The 27,508-nt window shown below is 48.8% G+C and overlaps 2 protein-coding genes across 2 annotated transcripts in view; both read left to right on the top strand.

The window, feature by feature from the left end:
* ASZ1 (ankyrin repeat, SAM and basic leucine zipper domain containing 1) overlaps nucleotides 1–1,453 on the top strand; it is a gene marked incomplete at both ends in the record, with an annotated part of 42,885 nt that extends 41,432 nt beyond the window's left edge. The window contains one exon of the mRNA XM_084279837.1: nucleotides 1,292–1,453. Within this exon, the coding sequence (XP_084135963.1) occupies nucleotides 1,292–1,453 (162 nt within the window). The remainder of the gene's footprint in view (nucleotides 1–1,291) is intronic.
* A 7,965-nt stretch (nucleotides 1,454–9,418) lies between these two features.
* On the top strand, nucleotides 9,419–24,105 carry WNT2 (Wnt family member 2; the record flags this gene model as incomplete). Its single annotated transcript, XM_084277387.1, has 5 exons — nucleotides 9,419–9,498; nucleotides 11,016–11,239; nucleotides 13,974–14,251; nucleotides 17,178–17,442; nucleotides 23,876–24,105. The coding sequence occupies 5 exons, from the start codon at nucleotides 9,419–9,421 to the stop codon at nucleotides 24,103–24,105; spliced, it is 1,077 nt and encodes a 358-aa protein (XP_084133513.1).
* Nucleotides 24,106–27,508: the final 3,403 nt, after the last annotated feature.

Here is a 27,508-nt window from a genome sequence, read left to right as displayed (position 1 = left end):
CAAACCAACACAATGACACGCTCTTGTCAGATGGGGTCATTTTAAGTAATAGGCTAGTAAAAGGAATGGCTGCTGGGGTAGAGTAAATGGAGCATCAGTGTCAGAAAGGAATCTGTTGCTGAACGAAGCCATGTGGAACTCAGACCTTGAGTATAATAGTACTAATGCAATTTCCTGTAGTTTTAAGTAAATTTAGCACAATATAACAGCCTTCTCCCAGTAAATCACTTAGCACCAAATATGTTGAAGAGGTAGATTGAGATTGTGGCAAAGACTTTTTAGCTATTCATGTTCCTTTTTTTGCATATGCAAAAATCAAGTGTCTGTGAGTGTTTGCATTCTGTGCATGCAGGCCAGTTACAAGGGCTGGGGGGGATCTGGGTTAGATGCCACTTGACTTGGCTCTTTTCTGTGCTTAAGGTTTTCTAGCTGTCAAGATGAAGCATGGTGGCTCTGTACCCAGTGTTAAACAGAGATGCTAAACATTAGCTTTCTAATTACTTAAAAAATGTCATGTCTGTGCTGTTAAAATATGGTGGTGTCTTCAGAGTTTCACTGGTGAAGACTTTAGTACAAAACATTTTTGTGCTACTTAATTTATGGTGGGGCCCTTTTGAATCCATTTACTATGAAACGTGCCAATTTATGTGAAACAGTTAAAGCCTTTTAGATAAGTTTTTGTATTAATTCCCTTAAAATCTTCCGTACTGTTTGCTAAGCTTAACCATTGCAAGACCCTGCCAGCAGTACATGTTCTGTCTGTAGCATATAATTTTTAAAAGCACAGTAAATGAGATGGACTTCCAAGCATTAGGAACTAAGGTAGGAATGGGGACCTTACCCTGCTCTGCTTATGACAAAGCTCCTCCACTCCTCACATGTGTTTGAGCAGGCACTCATTAAGGCACTTTCCACTCTCCCTTTAATTTCAAGGAACTCTAATCTGTTATGTATTTAACATGCTGTTTTAATAAACAGTTGTAGTAGGAATTAAACGGTAAAAATTCTGGTTAAAATATTTGACCATTGGAGTTAGCAGTGTGTTTTACTCCTGAGGAATTGAGTTTTTAAACAAGCTGTTTATCTAATACCTGATAACCATTCTGTAATACACAAGATAAAGGCTTAGCTAGGTCTGTTTCATTGAAGTAGGGCACAGAGTGAGGAGGAGGTGATACCAATCTTAGATGCATGGCCCTAAGAATCACATAAGATAGCATACTTAAGAAGCCTTCACACTAACTTTTTTTTCTTCATTGCACTTTTTACATGAACTTCACATCTGCCTCAGCATGAGCAGAAGAATGACTCCAGCCAAGTGAAGCTTCCAGAAAAAGCACCCACCTCAGAAAAAAGATTAGTAAAGATGGGAGCAGTAACATTGCTGGGATTTGGATTTTTCTTCTTTGTAGCGAAGTCAGTGGTAAAGAAACACCTGACTCAAGTGTTATGAATAATTTTTTGAAAACTTGTTTGCATTATATTCCAATTCAGTACATGCAGCTGAGCTGAAGTAATGTGAAAATGTGTATGCTTTCTCATGATACTTGTAGTATTTGCATCCAGTAAGTGCTTTGATCTAGAAATAAAGGTCCTGAAAATGAAAACTGCTACTCAAATGTATCTTAAGGTTGCATTTTCAAGTCTTTTTTGGTGTAGACTGTAGATGTATCTTGTCAGAGCTGCTTTTTATTATCATAAAGCTGCAATTACTTCTTAATAATTACTAGTTTTACTTTTAGCTGTTGTTCAGATTATTATTAAATTGCTCAGATCTGATTATATCACATTTAGGTTTGGATTTATGATGCAGATGTGTTTTGGAGGTTGGGTGAGTTTAAAAGTTTCTCATGCAGTGTTATGTTGATAAAGATCTTTGCTTGTGTGTTTTTTCATACAAATCTGTCATATGAAAAACTCCCCAATGAGGTTTTTCTTTCTTTGTCACAATCACAGTCCTGTCACACATTGTCTTGAAGTGTCCTTTCCCAATGAACTATGATCCTCAAGTTATGCCTGAAATCTTTCTTCTCAGGGATAGTTCTGTTAAGAGTTTCATCACATCTGTTAAAAGGAATATAGCAGTCCTTTGCTGTAAGAATGCCAGACAAGTTAGAAGTCATGGAGGTGTGGGTTTTCTCTTGGTCTGGTCTTTCATTGTGGCAGCTTCATGTTTAGAGTATTTTTTCTTAATATTTTCCCCACTGGAAACAGTGTAAACACTTTGTAAACAGTTTGTAGTTCTGCAGTGAAATGGTAATATCTGTATTTCATCTGGTTACCGAACCAGTTACACTGGGAAAGAAAAAGGAACTGGTAATAAGTAACTCAAATGGCAGTTATGTTTTGGCAGCCTCAGTAAACATCTGTAAAAATGCTGAATGTTTCTGAAGGGACATTCTTCTATCAAAATAAAACAGAAGCAGTGTAGAAAAACATGAGCCTCTCTGGGTGTGTCATGCTTTAGCTCTCCTCTGTTTTCAGAGATGTTGTGTGGCATCTTAATCTTTGATGTTCCTTCCAGAGACTAGTAATGAGAAGATAAAAACCTGAGTGCTACTCCATGTTGCTGTCAGTAGTTTTCTGCTCTTTGTTTTAGAAAACTACACTGGGCATTAGTGTGTTTCCTTGTTACTGCAACTGTTTTACCTCCTTTCCTCCTAGGTTTCTCCTTCAGTGCAGGGAGCATCCTACAGGGTGATGAGGCCAGAGGCAAATTATGTCAGTTGGGTCTTTTTCCATTCTGTTCCCAGCTTTGGGTCAGAGGAAGTAAGCTGTATTCACCACCACCATCTACCAGCAAAGTGCTCACACTATCAGCAGACTGACTTGAACCAGCAAAGTATAGAGAAGAAAAGATTTTTGAAATGGTTCTCTGTTTCTTGGTATTACCCTAAATTTAATCCTGAACTAACCAGACACGTATCACAACAGGAAGAATCCATGGAAATAGAAAAATCTGTGAAAAGCTGTTTTAATGGCTTGTCATACCCCTGGATCCTTATCTGTACCCAGCACTCCTCCTCTAATTAGCTCAAAATACGGTTACCAGCGCTGGGAAGGCTCACTAGTATCACTGCAACTGACATGGGACCTCTTGGGTTTGGGGTGGGTTTTCCTATTGGGTGAGGGCTTGGGTTTGTTGGGTTTTATTCTGGGGGAAGTGGGGGAGGTGGGAAGGCATTGTGTTCATGCTGTGTTTCTAACATGTCCTTTCACTTCAGTTAGGTAGAATTAGTTCAACCACTAGCAGAAGTTCTGTGGTACTGCCGTTGAAAGGGTTCTGTTTTGTGGCCTCACTGTTCATGGAGAATTTGCATTCAGGAACCCACTTCAAAGGACACCGACAAGAGCTTCCATTTCAAGAGATGCATTTCCTATTACTAGTAGATCTTACCATTTGAGACAGCAACTGAAATTGTAAATTACCAATTGCCTTTTCCAAAAATATGAAGAAAAGATCCGCTTCCATGGAAGCCTTTTCAGTTAACCTTGAAGCTGTTGCAATCGAATAGGAAATCTGCTCCAGAAAAAATTGTTATCAGTATTTAACTAAATTACAGGTACAATAGTGTGACTGATGCCATCGGTGTGAAATACCTATGAGGGGGAAAATAATGCATGATACTTCCTCTTAAACTCTCTTCTAGTTTCAGACTTAATGATGATGTTTGCTAAAATGAGTCAAAATTCTGATTGCTTGGACTTGACCTCCGAAATGCCTGGGGGAGAAGCTGGCGCTGTTCTGGGTCACTCACTTCAGGCACTTGTAGTCACGGCTGCAAGCACAAACAGAGCAGCATTTGAGTCAAACACCAGCTTTCTGCCAGCAGCATCTCTAGCATGCTGCACTGTTGAAGTGTGTTCACAATGGCATAAACCAGGCAGGAGAAGCAGGGGGGTCTTGGAATAACTCTTTTCAGCTGTCCCATTAGTTAGTTGATCGGGTATGAACTGTGTTGGGTGAGTAGGGTACGTTAGGAGCCAAATAAACAAAAGGTTATTTTAACCTACTATATGATAAAAAGCATCTGTTTTCCTCTTCAGATTACAAAGCCAAGCTTAAACAAGGAATTTCAGGGTCCTTTCTTCACTTTCATGTTGTTCCAGTGCCTCTTTCAAATTCTCTGTTTGAGAAGGTATCACAGTATGGCTGTGATAGGGCAGGAAGCGAAGAGAGATATGCCTTCACCATCTGTCCCTTGAACTACTGCTGCCGAAATCCTCACCCCCACCAGCACCCGCTAAGGGAGCCTTCACATGAAAATGTCCCTGCTGAGAGGCCTCCTTCTGTAAGTCATCAAATTAAACTCATTATCCCAGAAGAGTAAGAATACAGCGATTTGCACATCAATAAGGGGATTGTGGGAGAATGCTGAAGGGCTTTGCATGCGTTAAGCAGGTAAGCCCTGAGAGGTATTGTTCTCCCGCTTACAGTAGTGCAAATGGAGGTGCGGGAGGATGGAGTGGGCTGGACCCGGGGCCGTATCCTGCCGAGGCACAGTAGCTTAAAGATGCAGCGAGGTTCCTACTTGCAATGCCATTGGATACCTAACTTCTCTTGATAGGGATGAATATTCATACCGTGGCCATCTCTGAATCTTTAGATTTATACAAAATTGGGGCCTTGGGTGAGCCCAGGGTGATGTGAAAGAGCATACAGATATTTTTATTTCTAATTTGCCCAGCCCAAGATAAACTGCAGGTTGTGTGTATTGTGTGGTCGTGCACTTTGGGATTTGCCCTACTCCTCAAATTTGACTTGTGGAGTACCCAGTCTGTTGTAGGATGTTGCCCAAGTACTCCTGTTGGGTACTGGTTACAAATAATACAGAGTATTTTGGGGTGTGTGCGTTCTTAGGCTGAGAGAGAGTGAGCTTTTATGGTGCACTGAGTTAGAGTCCAAGTGCTGTGTTTGCTTTTTCTTCATCCAGCTGCCGTGTTAGGTACACCACTTGTTAAGCTTGAGCTATGTGGTTTGTTCTTTCTCCTCTGGCCTTCTTTGGACCCCTTTAGGTGTTCTCCAAAGCCATTGTGTGTTCATACACCTGAGTAGGTGTTTGCTTGCATTTGTCTTCTCTGTTCCAGCAGCCCCGCACAAGTTACAGGTCGTCTTTCCCAAATAAAGCTGCAATACTAATGCAGTACTAAAACGTGGCTTCAGGCCTTGCTAAACAAGTCTCTTTCAGAATAAATTGCTTAAATCCCTCTTACCCCGTGCCATGGAAGGGGAGGTAAGTGATACCCCGCTTGTCCCTGTCAGTTGTCCTCTCCCTTGGAGTCCATTTCAGTATTGGGATGGGAGGTCATCCTTCTGCACAGGTAAAAAGCCTTGAAGGCCTGGCAGGAATCATAACTGCAGAGTCTCTGCTTGTAAGACCTCTACTGACACCTCTTTGTCCTGGAGGCACAGGGGAGAGGTATGTTTGGAGTTTTATATTCCCCTATTCTAGAAACTGGAGTTTCCAGGTAACAGGGGGCTCTGTGTTCTACAGACCAGAGACCATGAGCTGTGAGGTATGAAGTGGGTGTTACGGCATTAAATGAGTAACATGGTGTGTATCCTTAGCAGCTCTAATAACTCTTAAATTACTTCTGAGTTTTATCCCAATTCAAATGGTGGAGTTTGATGTAATACTGAGCTGTGGTCCTTGTGAGTGGGACATAATGACCTCCCCCAGGGAGGACTTTTGGTTTTCTGTTAAGCTGTGCCACTGGCTGTGATATATATGGCAAGGGGGGGGGGGGGGGGGGGGGGGGAGGGAATGGTGGTCTCACTCTTCTCAGATGAGTCTGCCATGGTTCACCTGTTCTGAAAACAGCCTTTATTTGAATGTCAAAGCACAGGTTTAACTGCATTATTTTCAGTATTGCATTGGAAAACCTGAGCTCAGCTCCATCAGGTTTCTGTTCAGAGAACTGGGACTTGGTGTCCCTGGCCACTGCACTGTCCCCTGCATTGCACGTGGCACCACGTGCAACACTCCCTGAAGGCACATCCAGCTCTGAGTCCCATCTGCTTTTGGGGCAGGGGAGGCCAAGCGCCCCTCCAGGGCTGCATCAGGAACAGGATAGTGTCACCAGCAAGGTCAGAGATGTGGTCCTTCTCCCCTCAGCACTGGGAAGGCCACTGCTGGAGTGCTGGGTCCAGTCCTGGGCTCCCCAGCACAAGAGGGACATGGATGTACTGGAGTGAGTCCAGTGAAGAGCCTTGAAGATGCCAAAGAGCTTTGGAGCCACATGGAGAGGCTGAGAGCTGGGATTGTTCACCCTGGAGCGAAGAGAGGGCTCTGGAGCACCTTAGACGTGCAAATACCATGTGGAGGGAAAGTGAAGATGGAGCTGGGATTTCCTCCATGAGGCTGTGGGCACAAACCGAAATGGAGGAAATTCTGTTTAAATGGGAGGGGGAAAAGTTCATCCCAGGACAGGCACCAGCAGGTTGCTGAGAGGTTTGTTTCCTTCAAAGGTGCTTAAAACCAGATACATCCCTGAGCTACCTGCTGGCTGACCCTGCTCTGAGCAGGGCGTTGGACTGGAACAGGTCCCCAGGGCTTCTGTTGCTCCCTATGATGAGAGAGTGGTTAACAGCAGTAATACATCCGAGGTGAACTGGTGTAAGGCCAGCGCAGGGTGCGGTGCTCAGAGAGGGGCATCAGGAGAGCAGTACAGCTGGGATGCAGATCTGGAGAGGAAGGGGACAACACCTGCGAGCCAGTGGTGTGGTTGCCACAGGTAAAGGGGTTCCTGTTTGATTTGGAAGGGTGTCTCAGAAGGCATGGGTCAACTCTTTCCTGCACACCTGAGAAGGCTGGTAGCAGGGAGGAGGACTGCAGCTTCTGCCCAGACAGGTCTGAAAGGCTGTCACAACTTGCTGCCCTCTCCCTGGCCTTTCTCTTCCCCACCAGTGGATTCAAGGTGTAGCTCTTAAACTTCAGAAACTGAGGTGGGACAGCAGCTGAAAATTAGGATAGCTTTTTTCATACTGATAGTACTTTATCATGTAGATGGTGAGTGCTCAGGTCATGCTTCTAAGATCTGCTGGAGTTAGGAACTGTAGTTGCCTCTGGGCAGGTAGTACTGCTAGAGGAGCAGTGATGTGCTTCAGGAGCCCAAAATCTTTACAGCCAAAATCTTTTCTGATACCGGGGGGTGGTTGGATGGCTGGTAGCTCTGGGGTGTTTGTGTTTGAGGGGGTTTCTTTAAAGTTTTTGATTAAAATGGCTGTTTCCACCTCAAACATTGATACAGCTCTACCTTTTGTATTTCTTTCTGTAACACTGTATGCTCACACCGGATTGCACGGCTGTGGTCTCAGAAGACCTACTGAGTGACAGCCTGGAAGAAAGACCGGTGTCTTTTCTGTGCAGTCATGCTGTCCTTTGCTGCCTGAAGAACTGATCTCAAAGGGTGCTTTTCTAGCTCACTTCTCCAGGATTTTCACCAGGGGTTGATAACAGAAGGCATCTGTGCGGTCCCGAACTTCTTTAGCAGCCTTCTGACTTTGTTACAGTGAGGGGGGCTGGCTTTGAACTGGGGCATCTCCCTCTCATGGTTAAATTCCTTGTTCTTGGATGTGCTTATCTGGCAGCTGTCAGCCGTGGGGAAGTGAGGTTGAACTGCTTCACCTGGAAGCTCTGATTTATGTGCCAGCACTGCCCCTGCCTCTGCACAGTGGGTGTGCGGGCTGGGGCTGGGGCTGGAGTGTGTCGGTGCAAAAGGACGGGACAAGTTTCCTTACGGCCCGGCTCAAGGACAGCCGCTGTCTTCTGCAGCCCGAGCCTGCCTGCCTGGGCTGGGGGTGAGACGGGGGTGAGATGGGGCTGGTAGAAGTGACGTGCTGGAGCTGTTTGGTGTGCACGGGTTGGGTCTCATGAGGGCTGAGGGAGCTATTCCCAGCAGGGGGGGGAAAGCGAAGGGGGAATTGAAGACCAGAGAGGTACTTCTGGGGGTCTTGGGGTGGAGAAATTCTCATTGCGGGGCGGGGGGGGGGGGGGGGCGGGACACACCACCGGCAGAGAGGAGATCCACTGGTTTAAGGTGAGGATGAGGAGGCTGCACGGGTGAAGGATGGATTGAGAACATCCAGGTAGGCCAGGAGGGGAAAGGGGGCTAGGTGAGGTTGGGGGGAGGCTTCCCCGCAGCACGGCACTTCCCCCAGGTGTGTAGCAGCGAGTGAGCGGCTTCTCCCCACGCGTAGGTACGGGGCCGAGGGTGGGGGGGTGTCCCTGTCCGGGCCAGGGCTGCTGCTGCCGATGCGGTTTCGGCGGGGACGGGAGCCGGAGCTGCCGCTTCTGCCACTCGCGCTCGGGGCGCGGGCGGGCGCGCTCGGGGGAAGGAACCGGCCCCGCGGGAGGGGGGTGGCGGGACGCTCCCCACGGCCGCCCCCGGCCGTCTCCGCAGCCACGGGGGCATCGTCCACCGGCCCGTCGCACCCGGCCGGCTCCCCTGGTCAGGGCTCGCTGCTCGACACGGGGACCGGGTCTCCCACCGCCCCGGGCTTTACGGGACGCGTAGCTCGTCCGTCCTGTGTCCCCGTCCTGTGTCCCCGCCCCACCCTGGCACCCGTCATCCGCGGGGTCCCGGCGGGGCGCGGGCGGGCAGGGAGAGCCGGCACGGAGCCGCCCCGGCGCTGGTGCCGGCGGAGAGGCCGCAGAGCCGGGGGGCGAGGGGAGGGGGCACGGCGGAGCCGCGCCCCACGCCGGGCTGCCCTTGCTCTCCTCCGCTCGACGCCAAGTCGCGGGTTCGCTGTGCGCTCGGTGTGTTGCCGGGGGCGCTTACGGAGCGGTAAAGCGGTGCCGTGTCGAACCCTGAGAGGTGCCAAGTGCTGCCGGTCTTTAATAGCCGGGGTGGCCGGCGCTGGAGGCTCCGCGGCGCATCGCGTAGTCAGCTGGCGCGTTCGAACCGTCTGCTTGCAGGGTTATTGGAAAGCAACTGGCTCCTCGGGATTCCTTGCCTAATCAGAGGTGTTACCTCCTCCTCTTCCCCCAGTGTCTCTTGACATCATTTCATCCATCAGAGTTTCAGAGGAAGGGAAAAAAAAAAAAAACCAACCACACAACCCAAAGCAGAACCCACCCAGTCTGCGAGCAGCCCACACCAGCCCCGCAGTTTTGCTGTGACTGCGGGGAAGAAGAGCTGGATCAGGGCAAAGATGGGAGCGGGGCTGAGTTCCTTGTCCTGAAGGATTTGGTGCGGGGCGAATCGAGAGGAATGCGGAGCGATGCACCGACCGGCATCCCTCGTACCCCGGGAGGGGATCAATAAGCCCTCCGGCCGCGCGTGGGGATGCGGAGGCGCTTGACCCACGGAAGACAGAAGCCCTCAAGGTGCGTTTGCTCCTGCCGGTCACTGTTTGCTCCATGGGATTTCTTCTGCCCCCCGCAACTGACCTGATGTGGACCGAAGCGTTTCTAACATGAACTTTCTCTCTGGGATCTGGTGGTCTCTTCCCCTGGTCTTGTTCTGGGCGACCCCACCAGTCACCTCCTCATGGTGGTAAGTTGTGCAATTCCAGGAATTTTTATTTGCTCTTGGGGAAGGTGGGGTCGGATTAATTGTAAATTAGGAGGAGGGGGGGGGATGCCTCTCCCTCGCAGGCTCGTACAAGCGGAGCTCGCTGCTGCCAGCTGCTCCGGTCCAGAAAGCCCGGCCTTAAAACAAGCGGGATTAGACGGGCTCGGCATCTCCTTCCACACCCCGTCCCTGCTCCCCGGTCTCCTCCTTCGCATAAACGCGGAGCAGCTGCGAGGGCTGAGCGGGGTTTTCGGCAGGGCTGAGGGGCGTGGGGGGACCCGGCCCGGCCCGGGGGGGGGACAGCGGGGCACCTCCCGGCCGGCGCTGCCAGACCCGGCCGCTGCCCCGGCGTTTCGGGGGCCGCCGGAGGGAGAGGGCGGGAGGGAGGGGGGCAGCTTGCAGGGAACACGCCCGAGGTGCGCGGATGAAGCCTGGCAGCCAGCCCTCCCTCCGCGCCCCGGCGGCTCTGGGAATTGGCTACAGCAGGAATTATTATTGTTGTTATTATTATTATTAATCCCCCCACCCCATCCCCTCCCTCCCCATCCCCTCCTTCCAAAGTTTCTCCTCGCTGAACGGCAAACCGCAAGTGCGAAGAGTCGGAAGCCCTGCGGGCAGCACAGGACACCCCCAACCCCCCCCAACCCCCCCCCTTTTAAAATGATATTGGATCTCGTTGCGGGGTGCCCGAGCGAGTCGCAAAACGCGGGGCCGCGTTGACGGGTTAGGATGGGAACAGAACCCTGCCCCTCAAACTGGGGACCCCAACCAAGCCCAGGCTGGAAAGTCTTGGGAGTGGAAGAGGAGTTAAACCGCTCCTTATAAACCTGGGGAACACATTTAACTCCGACACGGGCTGACGCGGGATCAAAGGCTGATTTATCAGACTGAGCCTATTGCAATAACGTGACTATCTGTGTCCGCAATAAATAAAAGTTATTTATTGCGGTGGCTTTTTCTCATGGTGTCTTTTAACCGCCGCTTAAGTATTTTATTATTTTTTTTAAAATCACGGTTTTAACGATTTTACGATCCTATAAAATAATGAAAATACAAGAAAAGGACATTTTCTTCCGTTTGATCCCTTCAAAAGACACCTATAGCAGTTTGGGCTTTATAAAAGGTACCTTTCGAAACGTTTCAGGACTAATAGAGACCATCTGGCTATGATGTAATTTAATTTTTGTCAAGCTTTTTTGTTGGGTTATCTGGGGTGTTTTTTTTAAGTCCTGCACGGAGCTGCAATAGCGGGGTTCGGGGTTCCCCTAAATGCTTCGCCTTATTAAAAACCATAGCATCGGAGACTGATTTTAAAGGGTTTCCACTAAAAAGCCAGAGGCAGCTCTGGACCCACCAGAGTAAGGCTCCTGCCCGCAGACGGGGTGCTGAGGACAACCCCCCCCGCATCCCATCCCGGTTCCCCCGGAGCCGGTGTCCGGGGGGTGGGAGGAGGGGTCGCCGCAAGCCCCCCACGCTGCCCTACCCCTTCCCTCCCGCAGGTACATGGGGGCCGTGGGCTCTTCGCGGGTGATGTGCGACAACGTGCCGGGCCTGGTGAGCCGGCAGCGGCAGCTGTGCCGGCGGCACCCCGAGGCGATGCTCTCCATCGGCCGCGGCGTGGCCGCCTGGACGGCCGAGTGCCAGCACCAGTTCCGCCGGCACCGCTGGGACTGCAACGCCCTGGAGCGGGGGCAGCGCCTCCTCGGCCGCGTCCTGCTGCGCAGTGAGTCCCGCGGGGCGCGGAGCGGCGTGGGAGGTGCCTTCCCGCGGGGGGGGTGGGGTGGGCGGGGCAAGCAGCGGGGCGCGCAACCTCCGCGCAGCCCCCCGTGCCTTCGGGCTAAGTGTTACAAGGGGTTTGGGAAGGTCCGAGTTAAGGGTAGGAGGGGTTGTCAAGGGCTCGGGCTGGCACTGTAAGGCCGAGAGACCGGCGGGCCCCCTCTCTTCCCTTCCCCTTCCCCTTCCCCTTCCCCTTCCCCTTCCCCTTCCCCTTCCCCTTCCCCTTCCCCTTCCCCTTCCCCTTCCCCTTCCCCTCCCCTCGCAACGGTGGGGCTTCGTTTTACGTTTCAGGAGGAGGGGAGGGGGAAACGCAGAGTTACCCAGAGCCTCCCAGACAGCAGAAGAGCACACAAGACAAGGAGGAGGGCTGCTTCGCTTAAAAACACTGTGTCGATGCACTAAGGCGTAGGGCAAAGGTTCAGAAAAGGGTGTTTTAGGGAGTGTGAGTATTAGCATTAGTGTTTCCCAGCTACTCTGTTTTATATTGTGTGATGGACCCCTAAACTGTGGGCTACAGAGAAACCGAGGTGCCCGAATGCAGCTGTTGGGCAGAGGGTTTTCCAGCACAGCCCACCCTGCCCAGGGAGACCAGTGATCTGGGGAGGGGGGGCTGAAAGGGGCAGCCCATGTCCAAACAGGATCCCAGTGCGTTGGGGTGGCAGGTGACAACTGCAGTGACAGGTTGGGTCCCACTGGAGCATTTTCCTGGGGAAGTGCAGTGCCCGGGTTCTGTCCCACCAGGGCTGCATGGCCTGCAAGGTGTGGGGTGAGGTGTGGGGTCTGTGCCTGTGGGGGGGGGGATGACAGCGCTGCCCTCCAGGCCCTCAGCCCCCTGCTCAGGAGTGCAACAGCTAGTCCCCTGGGTCAGGGTCCAGCAGGGAGATCAGCAGGGACACATCTGATATGGGTGAGCTGGGGCTGTGCACACTCTGAGCAGCTGAGGTGTGGCTTCCCACCCTGAGGGATGATGGTTAAGCAAGGAGTTGTGGCCATCTAAATGTTGGAGTAAGGCATCTCAGGAGTCTTCAGAGGGATTATGTAGTCCTCTTGATGGAAAGAAAGGGCTGAGATCTGTTAATGAGCTGGGATGTCCCTACCTGAGGGATAGACGTGCTGAGGTTCTTCTAAGCTGCAGGTCTTTTCACCAGAAGCCACACCTGGGCACAGAGCTGTGGCACACTCTGTGGCCCTACCCTGGCACTCGTGTCCCTGGGATGTCCCCAGCACTGTCTGGGAGCCTCTCCAGGCTGTGAGCAGCGTGGCACCCGCTTGGAGAGGAGGAGGAAAGTTACCCAGGGCCGGGTAGAAGAGAAGGACAGGAGACAGTGGGCACGCTGACCCGAGCAGTAGGATTTAATCCGTGGAGCATCATTTGTTTCCAGGCTCTGCTGCTGGTAAACGGTTCCCGGAACCAGCTTCATGTTCCCTGAGCAATTACTTGTGAGTAACCAGTAACGTCACCCATCAGCTGGAGTTTTCGGTGGGGTTTGTCCGAGGTTCAGGAAAACACGCCTGGCAGGACATGGCCTCATGCTGATGAGGCTATTGCATTTAAAAAAAAAAAGTAAAACTGAATTTTTTTTCCCAAGAGTGAAGTTCTCACTGTCGTTTTGAGAGGGAATTTAGAAATACCAAGTCGTAGGCTGTAGTGCTGCCCATACAATAAAACCACAGATATCTTTCTCTCTTTAGAGGCCTTTTTTTTTTACCCCACTAACATTACTTAAGGTTCACAAGTTCTCCAAACAGGTCTTTCTCACTGCTAGTTGCCTTAGACACCGCACAGGAAAACCCTACTTACTCTTTCCACTTTAAAAAACCGTCTAAAATATTTCAAAATCCCATTATCATAAATAGTGTTGTGCCAATGCCTTTCAGCTCTGTATTGTGAGTTAAATAACCAGCTCCTGTACCAAAACACATACCTGACAGCTTCAGAGAAGGCATGGGCTAGAAACTGTGGGTAATCTTTGGTATAATAAAGTATCATTGCGAAGAGTAGGGAAAACTGCCCGAGCAGCTGGCGTGGTGGAAGTCACAGCTGCCCGGCCAAATCCCTCCTCAAGCATGACACAAGCGGTGCCATTGATTTAATGGAACTTGTTTGTGTGGATTACAGGGTACCAGGCTCAGTTCTAGGCAGAAAACTGAAATTTAATTGATTTTTTTCAGAAAAATAACACCCAGGATTTCTCCCCACCGCCTTTTAAGCAGGAAAGCCTATCCCAAGTGCTTCAGAAGAGGGAAAGCAAGGCTCCGGAGCTATTTGCAGCATTTTGCAATTGCTGTGTTGTTCCAGTGCTCCTATTTAATAATTCCTTAAGCCTATCTCTGAAATAGCACTTCATATATTTTTCTGAATCGGTGAAACATGAGAGAAATACCAGCTGCCCTGTCTGCATATCTGTGCGAAGCCCCCCGATCTGTGAAAGCAGATTAATCAATATCACTAGCAAATGTTTAATGTTTTCCAACTCCAACACTATATTGATGACTTTTTACCAGGGAGGGGTCCAAGTTTAAGCCATGACTAATTCTGGCTCTAGGGAACGTGCATTCATGTGATTTCAGCCCAGTTTTATCTTTTGCTCAGCAAAATAAAGAGTCCAGGCTGGCTGGAGTTAGGAGAGCCCCTCGAACTACCCCAAACGGGTTTCAAAGTGGCTTGTTTTTTGTTCCAGGTAGCCGGGAGTCTGCTTTTGTACACGCCATCTCCTCTGCTGGAGTTGTTTTTGCCATCACCAGGGCGTGCAGCCAAGGGGAGATGAAATCCTGCTCCTGCGATCCCAAGAAGAAAGGCTCTGCCAAGGACAGCAAGGGCCATTTCGACTGGGGCGGCTGCAGCGACAACATCGACTACGGCGTGAGGTTCGCCAGAGCCTTCGTGGATGCCAAGGAGCGGAAGGGGAAAGATGCGAGGGCGCTGATGAACCTGCACAACAACAGAGCTGGAAGGAAGGTGGGTGTCACACAGACAGGAGGGCAAATCCTATGAGGAGCAGCTGAGGGAGCTGGGGGTGTTTAGCCTGGAGAAGAGGAGGCTGAGGGGAGACCTTATCACCACCTACAACTACCTGAAGGGAGGTTGTAGAGAGGTGGGCGATGGTTTCTTCAGCCAGGTGACAGGAGATAGGACAAGGGGAAATGGCACAAAGCTGTGCCAGGGCAGGTTCTGATTAGATGTTAGGAAAAAATTCGTCACTGAAAGAGTTGTCAGGACCTGGAACAGGCTGCCCAGGGAGGGGGTTGAGTCACCATCCCTGGATGTGTTCAAAAAAAGGGTAGATGAGGTACTTGGAGATATGGTTTAGCACAGGATGGGAACGGTTGTACTCAATGATCTTAAAGGTCTTTTCCAACCTTGTGATTCTGTGATTCTGTCTGTCCCTCAGGCACCTGGAGATGCTCTCGGTGAGCTCTCACAGGTCTGGGACACGTAGTGGTTGGCCTTTGCTGATGGGTCTCAGCAGTTAGGAACCAGTATGGGATGAGCAGGAGACTGAGATGCTGTTCCTGTCTCCCTTGGAGGTTCAGAGGGGTAGAGGTCTCCAACTAGACCAAGTGCAACTGCTTGACAGCGGCCCTGGCTGAGTCACTTCAGTGGTTCCTTGTGCAGAAAGCTGAGCATGGGCCCAAGTCGTTGCAGGATCCGTTTGGACGGAGGATTTGTTCTGAGCCTAAGCCTTACATAAGGAGGAGTTTTAGTTCTGGTTGATAAAGAATAAAAGTTCCTAGGGGAGGCTGAAGACCACACTGAAGAACAGGTTTGACTATTAAAGAGCAAGTTCAAAAGGGCATTGGAGATTGTCCCCCACCATACTGTCCATACTGTCCATTCTGTATATGGTAAACCTCAACACAAAACGAGCAGACATAAAATACAACTACTTTGCTTTTAAGAAAATAAACCCCAAGTACAGGTACTTCCAAAGGGCATTGGCCTCGGGGCACCATCTGATTAAGACAAACCTCTTCTCTAAACATTGTATGAGAACACCAGTCCTGGATGTCAACAAGGAGGGTCTCCACTTTTAATTCGTTGGTGAGTAGAAGGAGTAGCTGCCAGACAGATTGCCCACTGCTGGTGCAAATGTGCACCCACACTTTGTGGTGGTAGATAGACACATGGAACTGGAATGGGCCGATTCAAAACTTGTTAACAATTTGTGGCCCCCAAAACCATCCAAAACAGCAGAGAAAAATAGTTTATAGAGCTGGATCACGAACTTCTAAAATGAATGGCCTTTGGTTTTCCTTCATGTACAATGGGGAGGAAGGAAATGGTTCAGGTTCTAATCTTTGTGTGGTAAAAATTTCCCTTTACAAACTGTAAAGTTGTTCTATATTAACGAGCCTTTATTAGAAGCAAAGATCCAATTTTAATGAACTCTACTGCAAGTAGATGATTTTCCTGATAGGTATTTCTCCTTGGGCATCTTTCCTCCATCTGTCTATTGCCAGCAGGTGTAATTCATATGTTACACAGGCAGGTGAGGCTATTAGGTCCCAGCTGAGAAGTACTTTCTGAAACAGTTGGGTATCTCATACCCAATAGTTAAAATGAATGTATATATGCCAAGTTCCTTTTAAAACTAGACTATCGAGATTTTGCTAATTTATAAATATATTGAATAAATACTTATAATAATCCCATAGGAATCATAAAAAAATAATATGCTGTGTATCAGTATAGGAACATCACCAACAAACCCAATACAAAAGTCCTGTGTCCCTGTATGACACTGGTATTTCATGGTTCAGTCCAGCAAGTTGTTTTAAATATGGAAGTAGTTTAACTTCTTCCTACTCAGATAATTAAAACCAAGTATCTTGCCTAAATCCCCTTCTGAGCAGAACCCCAGTATTCCAAGAGTGCTGCTGACAACAAAACAGGACTGTGGTAATGTTGGTGTCTTCCTTGATGCAGTCAAGTTGTTTTCAAGAGGGAAGGGAAGAAGAAAGAAAGAAATTAGAAGTGTTTTGGGTTTATAACACATTCATTCTCACTTTATTTCTAAGTGCTTGACTGAAAAATGCCACCCCACTGATGGAGCTCTCCTCAGCCTGACTTTGGTCCCATGATGCTGTTCCTCTTGTACAGACTCTAAAATGTTCTTATGTCATGAAGCATCAAGGTCTAATCTTTACAGACCAAGTACCCACATCTTGAGAACTGGGAATGGGTTCTTTATTGTGTAGGAACCCACCTGTGTTTTCCAACATCATACAGATAGTTTAAACATCTGAGGTGAATCAGAAATGTCCTTAGTGTTATCCAGGCGTTCAATTAATGGTGAAGACAGCCTCTCCAGTGCAAGCTAACAAAGGCCTTATTCTAAAATGTTGGTTGAAATGTTTACAAGTGCTTTAAAAACACTTCCTTTTAAAGTTTTGCACAGACCAGATACCCAGCCCAGGTACGACGCTTTGCACAGACCCTGCAACAGCATTTAAACACGGAATGCCTAGGGATTTCTAGGCAACATTTGAAACACTATTCAGGGCAAAAGGCAGCTCGATGAAGAGAGGGTCAGCATGGTGACACTTTGGCCAGGACAATGAGGAAAGGGGGGGCCTTCGCCTACCAAGGGGCTGAGTCCGTCTCCCAGGTGGTTTCCTACTGCCCACTCTGTGTCCTAGCCTTAGGGACCATCTCAGTCCTAGGGATGACTGGCAGGAGAGGGTTTGTGTGTACGGTTGAGTCAAGCAACCAAAGCAGGCCAACCATGTGGGGAATGACTTGATGCTACCAGTGGGTGTCACTACAGACCGTGGTTTGCAGACCCACCGCGAGCCTGGCATTCCAGGAGGAACGGGAAAGGGCTGGGGAGCTGAACTGCGCTTTGTTTCACCTGTGTGTGTTGTTCCACCGCGTTTCTAAACAGGCCGTCAAGCGCTTTCTGAAACAGGAGTGCAAATGCCACGGTGTGAGTGGCTCGTGCACCCTAAGGACCTGTTGGCTGGCCATGGCAGACTTCAGGAAAACGGGAGATTACCTGTGGAAGAAATACAACGGAGCGATTCAGGTGGTCATGAATCAAGATGGCACGGGTTTCACTGTGGCTAATAAGAGATTTAAGAAGCCAACTAAGAATGACCTGGTCTACTTTGAAAGCTCTCCAGACTACTGTATCAGGGACAGGGATGTAGGTAAGCCTCTGTCGTTACACGTGAATGGTTTTATTTCAGACGTTTGTCCTTTGAAGGCCAAAAATTATCATTATCATTGTGTGTGTGTATGTATATCTCATCCATGCATGTAACCAGCAGGAAACAGGCAGGAAGATGTTTGGGAAGGACAGGTCTGCACAAGAACAATAGCTCCTCGATGTCCCTAGATGTGCGGCAGTCAGTTGTTCTAATACAATTCAGCAGTTTCTTCCAGATGCCATTGAGCCCTGGAGATGCTGTAAGGCAACAGCTGCTTTTAGGACAAGTTTGTGTTATGATCTGGAGGCATATCTGTACCATGCACAGCCACCTACGCACTTGCTCACTCCAGAGCCGCCAGGTGTAACTACAGCATCCCTGAGTCCCATGGTGTCCTTATGAAGCCATCTCCAGTTGTGTTGCTTCTCTTCAGTGTTGTTACACTAGTGCTGCAGGCTCCCAGAGACTGGTGTTCTCCTTCTATCTGCACATTCCCTGCAGCTGACTGTGGACTGTGGACCCCCTAGTTGTAGACACACCTCTCCTCATCCATCATGGAGGAGGTACAGCTGCTAGGTGCCAACCATGCTCACACCAGTCAATGCAGCTGTTGGTAGCATGGTGTGAGGCAGCTGGAGGATGTGCAGGTGGATGGAAGGACAGAGGTAAATGAAGGGGTAAAGTTTCAGGGCTGTTGTTAAGGCTGAATTTCAATAGACTCAAACTTAACAGCATTACAGGACTCCAAGCACCAGGAATCCTGCTAATGGTTCTTGACCCGTGTACAGTATTTCCTGATGTGGCAATTAAAAGCTAGCAGCTAGAAAACCAGGAGTCTGGAAAAGAGAGCCAGACTTACTAATGCATGAAAGATGCTGTGGAACTAATTAATAGGTTGTATAACGTACCAGATTGCACCCGGTATGACATATCCGTAAGTATCTGGCTAGCAACGCAGCTCAACCCTTTTATTGGCACTGCTGCATATTTACAATCCAAATTTACTTGGAACAAGCGTTGCAAAACAACTGTACTTAAATAAGAACAATATGTGAAAACCTGGTTGCGTGCTCTTGACTCCAGTGACCCCAGAAGCTCGTTCGGTGTGCTTCCATTGTACGGTGTTTCCAGTCTGTTGAGCAGTCAAGGCCGTTTTAAATGTTATTTATGGCACTTGCAGGTGATGGTTCTGGCCTGCACAAGCACATATTGTCCTTTGAATAGTGACCAACACTGTGAAGTGTGGTGCTTTAATCTAAACAAATTAACGGGCGTATTGTGGCGCTGAGCAGAGGTGGACTTTGCAGACTGGGGTTTGTTCGAAACCCATTATCGCTTGAAGCCACCTCACTCATGGCAAAACCCAGGACTTCTTTCCCCCAGAAAGAGAGCCTGAACACCACCCACTTCTGTGCCAAAGAGCTGTTTGGTAATCTCTCTGTGCTAAACCCAATCTCTACTGTCAGCCTTGTTACCACGGAGGAGAGCAGGCATTTTTCACAGGAGCACTTGGAGCTGGCCTGACGCCTCCAGGCCTGCCCAGACAGAGCTGGCAGAGTCTGGCCTGTGCTTTGGCTCTGCTCAGGGTAAGGCTGTGGGTGAGGCAGTGGCACTTCTTTGCTGCCCAGAGTATGTGGCTGTTTGGAAGAGCACATTTTTGGCAGGCCACGGGAAACCTTTAACAGGGTGCCCTGCTGCTCTCACGGAGCAGAGGAAGGATCAGATGAACAAGAACTGATCTGGCTTTGAGAGAGGTCACCCTGGTGTCCGAGCAGAGTGGGTTTTTCTTTCCTTTATTACCTTTGCTGTGCCCTGTTGAGTGCTCCAGAGTGTCAGCCTGTGAAACGACTGGATGTGAAATGAGATTATGGAAGGTTGAATTTGGAAATAGGTGGGGAGCATCTCAGCATCAGCTAAATGTAATACTGTGGTGCTTGAGTATGTCCTTGAATACGTTCTGCCTTCCATTCTCTGGGGAATCCAAGCCATTACATGCTTCAGGAATAAAAACCAAACCAAGCCAGTGTACCTGCTATTGGTTAGTACTGGGACTGAAGGAAGGGTTCCCAGAACAAATCTTATGAGGTGTCACAGCTCGATGGGGAGATGGCTTCATAAATTGTAAAATGACCAAGCTGGTGTCTTCTGTGGCTTGGGTGTGCTAGCACATATGAACCAGTAAATTAAAGGTGCTCAGGGGTTGGATCATCAGTGGCCTGTCCAAAAACCCCACGTACTTCATTTTCTTTTGCCAAAGTTTTTAGTGCTGTCTCTTCTCTCTGGTGGCAGGCAGTCACCAGAGCCTGCTGGGACTGAATACACCCCACTGGGTCTGGCAGTCTGTCCAGGGAAACACCTATGTTTTTCACCCCTACAAAGTGAAAAATGTAGTATTGTATTTTATATATATATATATAATTTGTTTTTTCCTAGAAGGAAAAGAGGAGTCATTGCTTTTGGGAGAGGTATAATATGTGTAAATCACTAACAGTAACTCAATAGCCAGAGAACGTGAAAACCCCACCACCTCCTGTCTAGCATTAATGTTTCATGAATAATCCTGCTATAAAAGAACCATGGGAAGATTTTTCAGAAGTGCTCAGGATTCACTTCACTCTGCTCACAGAGATGCTGAAGTCACGAACATATCAGTGGACAAGCAGAGGCATCTTTGGGATTGAATGTTTGAGCAGCCGTGGCGTGGGCATCACCAGCTTGCTGGCTGACCCTTCGTTGTAGAGACTGCTAAAGCCATGTGTTGTCCATCTGAAAACACCCTCAACATTTTACAACAGGTTTATTCAAACTTCATTGGTACGAAGTAGCCAAAACACTTATTGAGTGAAGTCTCTTCCTGTGAGGAGGCCACCATCGAGGTGTGTAGAGCAAGCTGAGCTCAGCTATGCGTGTTGATGTAGGGCATATGGAGCAGAGAGGTCGTGTCCCCAGGTGTGGACACCAAGGTAGAGGTGATAGGCGAGTGGCAGGTGGTGTTGGTGAGCACATGTTGACTGTTTTCAAGTGTTCTGGTAGCAACGAGGCTTCAGCTGCGTAAAGGTGATGGTGGGGCAAAGAGGCAGATGGTCTCAGGCTGCTGCAGTGGTTCCTTGGGACCTGCTGCAAATCCCCATGCCCTGTGTAAGTCATCCATAGGTGTCTCATGACACTCACAGAGTCTCATTTTGGGTGCTGTCAAGCCAGTGTCATCACCTCTGCCTGCACTTACGGTGTGGGTTGCATACCAGGATTGTGGGGGGACATCTCTTGTGTCCCCAACAGGCAGATGGGGTGTTGTGGCTGTGTCTGAGGACTCTCCACACCTGATGTCCCAGTGGAAAGCACTGTAGAGATGCATGTGCAGTGCTATGGGCAGCCCTGTGGAGCTGTGTGTTGGGTAACAAACTGTAAGCCCAGGGTGATCTGCTTCGGGTCCTTCACAGGATTATTTTCACGTTATTTCCCTTGCTGCCCCACATGAAACCATTTGTTACATTTTGGAGATGAATGAGGCCAAATATGGCGTGAAAGAAAAATGTGAAACTAAAGCCAAGCCTCAAAAGCATCAGTGTTGGGTGAGAGGTAAGTGCTTGTGGTATGTGACCCATGGAGGGAAACCAATCTTGTCCTATGTCAAAAGCTTCTCCCCGAGGTTAGCTGCATGTCTTGGCCCACATCTCCCAATTTTCACATTGCAGACATGTGGGGTGCAGTCCCAGCCCTATACAAGCTGACGGTGGAGCTTGTGATGACTTCCACTGGGGCAGTGCTCCTCCAAGCACTGTCTGGCGAGGGAGTAGAGCAATTGCCACAAGACCCTCTGGGAGCTGAGACCATATGTCAGCTATCTGTGGCTATGGAAGTCAGAGTGAGACGTGTCTGCTCTGAACCCAGCCTGGATAAGCTGTTTTTATCAGCACATTGCCATCTCTTTGGTGCTGACCTGGGAAATCCCACCCCTCTGGACCAGGCTGTCTCCAGCGTGCACTGCCCATCCACATGCTGTGGTGGAGTACATAGGTCCCATGTCAACCCTTCTGAATTTAAACCAGTAGCTTCACAGCTACTTTTCCATTAATATTTCTTTCTCCCCCCCCCCCAAATGCTTGTGGGGAAACGAGGTGGTGGTGGTTGTTGGAGATTTCACTGCCACCTTTGTTTTTCTAGGTGAAAGTCAAATACTTGTAGGTTATTGCTCGAGACCAGATTTTTAATCCATAGAAATAGAAGGGGAATTCTCACACCATAGAGGAAGAAATTCATTTTAGTGCTTTAGGAACAGGAAAAAATATTTTTCTACTTCCCATATGTTCGTTTAAGAGGACAACTGTCCAACAAGAAAGGGTTTGACGTGCAGGCTGTGAAGTTGGCAGTGTTAAAAGCTGTGGATGCCTTGGCAGGTGTAATGGTGTGTGTCAGCGTGGCCATTCTGACACTCCAACCAAGACCAGAGAGGCTGCATGAAAGCTTTTTGTAGGTTGGAACATACTTCTGCCTTGTAAGTGATGAGGAGGAGCACTGCAGGCAGCAGCAAGGCTCAGAATATGTAAAGGGTGAGAGTCAGAAGGATGGAGCCAGGCTCTTCTCAGTGATGGCAGCGAAAGCACAAGGGGCAACGGGTGCAAGCTGGAGCAGAGGAAGTTCCATGTGAATACAAGGAGAAACTTTTCCACTGTGAGGGTGATGGAGCACTGGGACAGGCTGCCCAGAGAGGTTGTGGAGTCTCCTTCTCTGGAGACATTCAGAAGCCACCTGGGTGTGTTCCTGTGCAATTTAGTCTAGGTGATGCTGCTCTGGCAGGGGCATTGGACTAGATGATCTTTCGAGGTCCCTTCCAACTCTTAACGTTCTCTGACTCTGTGATTCTGTGACTTCTGGTGATTGAAACACTCCTGCTGGGCAGCAGTTGAAGACTGTGGCTAAGAAGATAAATCAGTCACATGAAAAAACCCCATAGTCAGAGATGGTGACGTGACTCAATGCCCAAGACTGCTCCCTGCCTCTGTGTTTGGGTACAGGCCTGTAAAGACCTGATGTCTCCCCAGTGCTGGGGACAGTGCAGGAGAGAGGAGCAGCAACAAATACTTGAACAGTGTGAAGCACTTCAACGTGGCTTAGATTTTTACTAACTGCCAGCTAATAACAGCTTAATTTGCATTGATTCACAGCAGTTTGCTATCCTAGCAAACTTCAACTGATGTCTGCAGGTACTTTTTTCTTTAGGAAGAGAAATTGCTCCCAGTCACTGTACAGCTGTGAAGAGACTGTGTAAGGTTTCCTGTTACTTTAGTGACAGCAGTCAATATTTAGGGAATCCTATTTTGGCCAAGAGCAGAAGAATGGAGCTGTAATTGGGTCCAGGGAAAATGTCAGAAGAGTGTTCTTCTCATGGATACACCCAGAACTGATTTATAGTAGCAATACCTACAAAATCAGATGAAACAATGAGTATTCACCAAGTTTTTAGATGGATAATAATAATAATAATAATAATTAAAAAAAAAAATAAAGTGAACCCTAAGCACAACAGCTTAGGGTTGATGCACAACAGCTCCTGTGTGTTCCAGGGGTTGTTCAGGCTGAGAGAGTCCTTAAAGAGCCATATTGTGCCATGTGGAGTTGGGCAGAGGCATTTCAATCCCTCCAGAGGGATTTTAACCACAAAGAGGTGTAGTAGGCATCCCTACTCCTCCTTCTGCCCACAGCAGGCTGCAATTTAGTTTCTTATAACCTGTAGAGAGGAAGAGAAGAACCCTTCATAAATACCCTGCAGAGATGAGAGGTGCCTGGAGCAGCCACTCTTCAGCTGCCACCAGTACTGGTGCACACAGGGCCCGCAGGTGGACACAGTGGGGATGCCAAGGGGTTGGTGAGCTTCTGCGCTCGCTTCTGCGAAGACTTTAACCACTGGCAGCACGATTACTCTGCCCATTGTGTCCCTTGCAGGCATCAAATTTAGTGGCCTCCTCTTTCCCAGCCCCCTCCTGTCCACTCAGAGCTCCTCTGCCGAGCCCACCAGCTCCCAAGCATCAGGTGTGGGTGCTCCCTATGGGTTCCCCATTTCACACAGCCCTGGGGGACTGGATGCAGGGGCAGGAGGGGGCTGCACAGCTGCCTTGGGGAGAGCATCTTCTTGCTGGAGAGGAAAGAAGTGCTACAGAAAGATGAAGCAAAGAACATTAGTAACAGAATCGGGCAGAGCCTTGGAGTATTTGGCCCGTTTAACTTCTTCTCATCTCCAAAGCTGGTTTCCAGGATAAACTGGAAAAACAGAGCAATTTTCCCTCATTTTAGGCATTTCTCTGTCTTGATATTGAATCCCAGTGGTGTTGAAGGATCAAATACAGTGCGAACCATGGCTCCTGTTCCTATCTTCATACGCTTGCTGTCCTTCCCTGCAACCCACCCCCTGACCTTCCCTGCGTTTCCTTTGTAGGGTCCCTGGGGACAGCTGGCCGGGTCTGTAACCAAACTTCCCGCGGCATGGACAGCTGTGAGGTGATGTGCTGCGGGAGAGGCTATGACACCTCCCGTGTCAGCAGGATGACGAAATGCGAGTGCAAATTCCACTGGTGCTGCGCTGTGCGCTGCCAGGACTGCCTGGAAGTGGTGGATATCCACACGTGCAAAGCCCCGAAGAGCGCTGGCTGGATCTCCCGGACGTGACGCACAGGCTACGGGACGTTGGAAGACCACAGCCTTTGCCCTTCCCAGCCCATGCAGGGACTGCATCTGAGGTCTTTTCTACTTCTATGCCGGTTTTGCCTTTGCCTTTCATCGCACAGAAGCTGCTGAATAATTAATCCAAACTCTGTGGCATTTACTCCCTGTTTCTGTGTGACAGTGCTGCTGCAGAGCTGTCTGTGTGTAGTGATGCAGCTCTGGCAGGACGTACTTCTGCCAGGAATTCTTCCAACCAACCTGCAACTCTCCTCCAGACTCCCTTTGGCAATTGGTTCCTGCCACCAGGAACACGGCAATGCCCAACGATAGGGCATTTGGTACAAGACCCACCACCACCAGCTGTGTGGGGCTGAACTTGCTCAAGCATCTTCCAAAGGATCTTGTGCTGGCCGCAGTCGTGCCCTGGGCACTGAAGTGCTCAGGAGTTTGAGCACCGGTCGGCGATTCCTCCATGGGGGAGAATTTGGGGGCAGGCTGAGTGAAAGACTTTCCCACAGGGGTGTTTGTCCATCCCCTGCAGACTGGTGTTTGCAGTGGGGAGGCCACCTGAGGCCACTGTTCGCGTGCTGTGGCTTCTCACGGGGCAGGAACAGGCCCAGGGTGAAAAGGAAAAGAAGCCTCAGATGTATTCAGGCACAACATTTTCATAAGCTATCAAAGACTCTTAGTTACACATTTGCAAAAACTTGCCTTAAAGCTTTTAAAAGGACATTAATATTAACTGCTGAGGCTTTTGTGATCTGAAGGCTTGAAGAGATTTGGTTCTCAGCCTAGTGAGAGCTGGGTATAGGTCACTCCACTAGCTGAGGAGGAGGTTTCCTATTTTTCACTTCCTGAATAAGCAGGAAAATGTCCACAGACAGCTGATGGAGAAGGAAATACCTTGTCTTGGTTGTGACCAGGTTTCTACAGAATCTATTGACTCCTGTGTTCTTTTAAATTTAATAAATCTATTAAACATGTTCTGAGTGATACTGTCCATTCAGATGGGGACTTCCAGGTGAGATTTTTCACTGAATACTTTTTGCAATGAAACTTAGGCCTATGATTCCACGTGTGTTGGCCTCTCATGGAGGCAGTTACAGGTTGTGCCGCGTCCGTATGCTGGGCTGGGATCACCATAAAGGAGAAAAATGCTTCTTTATGTGCAGACTCACGAGGTCTGGGAATCACAGCCGTGCTGGAGATAGGCTGCCTCCAAGAGGGACCAAAGCAGAGACCAGCAAATGAGCCTAGACAAAAGACTGAGAGGTCTAAAAAGGGTCTGGAAAAGCACCTGTGAAGTGTGGAGACAGGTGAGGTAAGGAAAATATAATGTAAGAAAAGGAGGTTGAGCAGGTGACAATAACATACTGTAGATGCAGGTAAAAGGCCAGAGAAAGCTTTGGGGGTACAAGCAGTGCATGAAAAAGTAACATACAAGTACCATGCTGTGGCACTGAGGTGTGTGCTCTGGTTGTACTTGTGGGGTGTGTTTAAAGAATATTTTAAAAGAATGGGTTGGGGTTTCTTCACATTCCCTGGTCCTGAGGGAGCTGAAAGGCTTTTTGCATCTCAAAGGCACTGGAAAAGTTCCTATCAGGAAAACGGGTGAGCCCCCTTCAGAAGGCACAGCTGGCATTGAAAGATGAGGAGTATCCAAAAAAACCACCCTGTTTATTTGGACAGTAGGATGACATTTCAGTTCCTGTGCACGGCAGTAATGTAATGGTCACTGCTAGAAGGAAGAATAACCACGGATCTGGATGGTGGGACCAGCCCTGTCGGTGTGTTGGGGTATGGTGTGGGCATCACACACCCACGTGTGCAGCCAGCGTGTATATACCCGTACACATTGGGTTCAGTGGCTCTGCTGCTGGCAGTTCTGGCTCTAGGATGGACCAGGAAGGATTCACACCTAGTTGTATTAAAAACTGAGTCCCAAGGAGAATTTTTGTTAAGATTTTGTTGTGAAAGTAAATCTGTGTGTGGGTCACAGCCTAAGTGATACATTTTAAGCCTTAAAGAACTTAAAAGCAGGGTAATAGTTGTAATTTTATTTTTAAAAAAACAGGTGTGTTAAAGGCATTCAGGGATCTTTTGAGTGGTCTATAAAATCACTGTGTAATAATGCAGAAAGTGTTTCAATGCTCTGGAAAAAGGGAAGTTTGATTCGTACACAGAAACAAACGTGGTCTAGGGAGTTGGATAAAAGGTAATGAATCAGATTGCTTCTTAACTCCAGCACCAGCAAACAAACCCATCTGAATTCTGCTATCCTAGATAAAAAGTGCTTTGGGCTTGTTGTACTAAAGGTGGACCTTCTGGTCCCCAGCCTGGTCATCCTCCACCAAGGTAGGTCCATCTTCTTGCTCCAGATTTCCCCCTGGTCTCAGGACCCCGTGATTCCTGAAGGCTGGACTTAACCAGAAAGATGGTGGCCATGGGTGCTTCAGCCTTTTTTGGGGGGTCTTTTGTCACCAGCTCCCCAGTCCCATTTAGCGTGGGCCCACCAAAGGTGAACTATGGGCTGAAGTTTGTATTCCACCCAAGTGCCATGTTAATAAGCAGCAACACAATCCACTCACCAACCCTCTTCACCAAAGGGAAACCAAAATGTTGTGCAGCACCAGGAATGTGTAAAAGCCGAGCTGACCAGTTACCTGGCTGATACTTTTTATTTGGCTGCAATTATGATACTTGTTTTTAAAGAAAAGAGCTCAAGCTTCTTAAAGCTGTGAGCATTTCTGCTGCTGCCTCCATAAAGAAAGGTCTTCCTTAGCTTTTGCTATTTCTTAGTGGGAAAGGAGCAGCTGAGGAGCTCGGGGTGTTCAGTCTGGAGAAGAGGAGGCTGAGGGGAAACCTTACCACCTCCTACAATTATCTCAAAGGAGGTTGTGGAGAGGTGGGCGATTGTCTCTTCAGCCAAGTGACAGGTGATAGGATGAGGGGAAAAGGCACATTCCTTACTGAAAGAGTTGTCAGGGCCTGGAACAGGCTGCCCATGGAGGTGGTTGAGTCACCATCCCTGGATCTGTTTAAAGAAAGGGTAGATGAGGTACTTGGAGATATGGGTTAGCATAGGACAGGAATGGTTGGACTTGATGATCTTAAAGGTCTTTTCCAACCTTGTGATTCTGTGAAAAGATGCTCAGAGATTCAAATATCGCTAGGAAAGGCACCTCCTTGACCTTCAGCTAATCAAATAAAGAAAAAAAAAGGGAGGGGTTAGAAAAGAAGAAATGGAAATCAGGCAAGGCAAATGAAAGAATCCTGTATTTTGGTCTATGGAATGAATTTATTCATGTCTCTAGCCATGAAGAGGAAACAGCTGTCCCTAGGTAGACACTCTAATGTCAGGATAATGTTAGCTGAGGCAAGAGGTTGTAGGAGTTGGTGTTTTTTG

The sequence above is a fragment of the Gallinula chloropus genome (genome assembly GCF_964237585.1).
Source record: "Gallinula chloropus genome assembly, chromosome: 1".
Lineage (NCBI taxonomy): Eukaryota > Metazoa > Chordata > Aves > Gruiformes > Rallidae > Gallinula > Gallinula chloropus.
Note: the sequence above shows the minus strand (reverse complement) of the source record. Positions and strands in the feature narration are given on the sequence as shown.